The 3,712-nt window shown below is 33.0% G+C and overlaps 1 protein-coding gene across 1 annotated transcript in view; it reads right to left on the bottom strand.

Moving 5' to 3' along the window:
* The window catches only part of SCN7A (sodium channel, voltage-gated, type VII, alpha subunit), a 46,218-nt gene that overhangs the window by 27,963 nt on the left and 14,543 nt on the right, over positions 1–3,712 (bottom strand). Inside the window, exons 13-15 of the mRNA XM_010143234.1 lie at positions 3,680–3,706; positions 2,675–2,913; positions 683–856 (exon numbers count right to left, since the gene is read on the bottom strand). Of these exons, the coding sequence (XP_010141536.1) occupies positions 683–856; positions 2,675–2,913; positions 3,680–3,706 (440 nt within the window). The remainder of the gene's footprint in view (positions 1–682; positions 857–2,674; positions 2,914–3,679; positions 3,707–3,712) is intronic.

The following is a 3,712-nucleotide window of genomic DNA, read 5'->3' as shown; positions in this document are numbered from 1 at the left end:
AAAACCAAAAACAAAAGCCATAAGTAAAACATTTCAACTTACGAAGGGAAAAAAATATTCATATTCTTTCTTACCCATAACACACCCAGAATAAGAAAGGTAGTAAAGTTTTTTCCTTTTTCAAATAAAAACAATTTTAATGAGACCACAGGGAAAGAATATCTCATAGTTCATGTCTCCTTTTAAAAATAAAAATATTTTTATAATAAAAATAGAGCATTCCTTTTTTGCCAAGGGGGGAAGGAACAACAGTCATCTTTTTAAGGTAAAAAAAAAACCCTTGTAATTCCTACATTCTAAAAGAACACCTCTCATCTTTTTGTAATTTGCAGATATGGAAATACACAGAAAACTACAAATGTTTTATTTATTTCTATCTCTCAATATACACCAAATAAATTGTACACTTCACTGTGCTTTACTCAATCAAGTTAAAACAATTACAATAAAATTACAGCTTGTTCCCTTGAGAAATCACAGTTGCATCTATACCATAAAAATCGCACACGCTATTCAGTTATAAGATAAATAATTTTGTAAAACACACTTGCAGATATATCCTGTGACACTTCACAAAAAAATCGCCATGTTACTAAAAGTGTCTTATTTATGTAAGTACAGTTCAAATACAAAGATAATGCATTAATTCATGCAGATATATTATTATCACTAATTTATTTACCAATCTGAATGATCGGAGAACAGATAATCCATCCACATTTGACAGAAAAAGCTCCACCAAACTAAGGATAACTATAAAACTATCAAAAATATTCCAGCCCTCTTGGAAATAATAAAAAGGATGCATGGCAATTATCTTGAGAACCATTTCTGCTGCAAAAATTCCAGTAAAAACCTGAAGAAAGAACATTTATTGTTAGTTTATAGATGAGTATGAATAAGTTGAATCAGCAGATAAAGAACAACTTAAGGAAGAAGTAATAGCCCTCCTATAGCAGGATGCCAGTAAGGACAATTGTCACAAGCTAAACCTCACAGAGAAGGTAAGTGGCAACATCAAAATGAGCTGTAGCATAACTGTGTTAACTTTAGTTAAGCCCAAGATACATTTAGTGACTAATGAAGAATAAACAATTCCTAACGGGCGTCCTGTTTGCTCCTCATATCTGCTGTCCATCTAACTAAAGGAACTCTCCTCAGCAAGAAGATAAGTTGCTCTTCCACCAATGGAAGCTGCTTTAACAAAGGGGTATGGAAAAACATGAATTAGTCATAAAATGGAGAGTGATGTGCTATTAAATGAAGCCTTCATGAGATCTCGCAGACAGAGTAAGCACATCTGCTCTCCCTAGCTGCCAAAAAAGAGGAAAAAAAGGCCATTTTTGCTGAGGCTCATGTATGCATGAAGTAAAACTCCTTTCTGTCTTTGAAGCAGAATGCAAATAACACCTCTGAAATAAATTCATTGTATTTACTGCAGATGAATGACCCGCAGTACCTACAGAATGGCATAAATTATATTCTTTGACTAGAAAGCTGAACAAACTTTAAAAAAAACAGGAACATTTGGCAGTCTTTAAAAGAAAGTCCTACACTAATTCAAAAAGCTACAAAAATTCAAATTCAACTGCTGAAACTACACCTGTATTATAGCGGCATTTTAGCTGACTGGGAGTAAACACAAAGCCTTACGAGCACAAAGGACCACTTACACTCACACAGCTCAAAATTAGATTAGTATTAAGTTAATTCATTACAAATGAAAGCAAGAAAAATGGTTGTGATTCCTGGGTAAAATACACAGGCAGGATCACAAGATGACCCTCTGCAACAGCTACTGATCCTCACATATTCATCTCCCCTCTCTCCTCAAATACACCCCAAATCTATTTTAAACAACATGATATGATTATCTTTCACAGATAATGATCTCTGACTCCAGGTTAAGGTGAAAACATTGAATTATCTCTGTATTGGCTAAAAATATCAGCATAGAATTTTAATGTTGACACATTAACAACTCTGGATTTAAACCTGATTACATTCCCAACATGTACTAGAATTTCATATATTCTGAAAACCTAATTGTTTCATTATTTTGCTACACCATCACCACCAGAATTACCACTTACAGTAAGTACAGGTTAAGAAGTACGCAGCTAACATTATATGTATTATTGCCATTGTAAAACAAACCAACCAACCACCCCAAACCTGATCTACAGACTGTGTCCAACAGGCAACAAAACCCAACCGTATCAACAGACACTCTTTGGAATAAGTCACATGTTCTTTGCCTTCCAAATTGTTATGGACCAATCAAAGCACCATTCTTCATGGAAATACAAAAACAACACAAAAAAATAACAGTGCAAAATAACAATCCAAAATAACACCCAACTCTTCTTCTCCATGATACTTACAGCGGAATGGATCCTACTGTTTTTGTGATTCTAAACAAAACCAAGCCAGATCTCTTCCGGTTTCATGTCATTCAAACTGTGGCTGTTGAAAACTCTTATTTGCAGAAATTGTAATTTAGAAGTCAAACTCATATACAACATATCTCAAATGGTATTTTCTGACTATTTTTAGTACAATTAAATTGTCAGCATTTATTTTATGGGGTGATAATAAAAATAGTAAAAGTGATTCTATTTCAAAGAGAAACCAGGTTCCAACTGTATCAAATTATATAGTTTGATGGACTTACCTGATTTCCTATTTTAAGTACATTATTGAAATTGTCAGTCATTGGATAATGTTCCATGGCCATAAACAGCGTGTTTAAAATTATGCAAACAGTGATAGCCAGATCAACAAGTGGGTCCATTACAATAAATTCAACCACATTCTTTACTTTTAACCAGGGCTTCCAACAATTCCAAATTAAGAAAGTGTGGGCAAACTTATACCAGCAAGGTGGACATTTTTGTCTGGATTCTTCGAGTTCTGGGGAAAAAAAGAAATATATAGTGAATAAAGTTTGGAGAAAGTTAAGACAGATTTTTGTTTATTTGCTTTTTCAGGTTTTAATCTTTAACTTTAGAACCATTAAGGATGTTTGGAGGAACCTCCTCAGATTTCCAGGAACTTAACTTATTGTTGCTGACTGAAAATTTTTACAGAAGACCATAAGGAAAACATCAAGAGTTTGGACCTAATAATTGAAAATGTCTATTTTTAATATCATACAATCTTTTTTTAAGGATAGTTTTCTCAGTAAAACTTCCAACTTCGCAGTTGTCTCAAGTGTTTCATTCTTTATTTTCAGGAAAAATAAGATTAATTGCACCATGAACAAGTTTTTTTTTTACAAACTATTCAAGCTTTTTCAAGAATTTTTCTAGTAATAATTTCACTGTTCCAAATAATCCTACTACAAATTTCTGTCTCCTTAACTAAGGCCTGGCCTTTAATTTTCTATAACATTTTTACATTACAGTTAGTGGAAAATTTATCACAATTTCATCCAATAACCGTATCGCTAAACATGAATAACTAGTATAAAACACCTGCATGTTATCTGTTTTAACTAGAATGCATTTCTTAGTTCAGGCCGCTTATTTTTTCACTATGTACATGCACTTTTGTTACTGTCTGTGTATTTGCAATGGCTACATAGTTTTTGTGTTCTGTATTTTCACTGTGATATACTACCTTTAAGAAAGTCAAAGACTATGTCAAGAAAGCTCACACATCTACACTTAAAACACACCTTCCATCGTACTTGTGATAATGCCAGCTATAC

Source organism: Buceros rhinoceros, unplaced genomic scaffold (genome assembly GCF_000710305.1).
Source record: "Buceros rhinoceros silvestris isolate BGI_N320 unplaced genomic scaffold, ASM71030v1 scaffold10369, whole genome shotgun sequence".
Taxonomy (NCBI): domain Eukaryota; kingdom Metazoa; phylum Chordata; class Aves; order Bucerotiformes; family Bucerotidae; genus Buceros; species Buceros rhinoceros.
The sequence above is the reverse complement of the archived record's forward strand: the minus strand, read 5'-3'. Positions and strand labels throughout refer to the sequence as shown.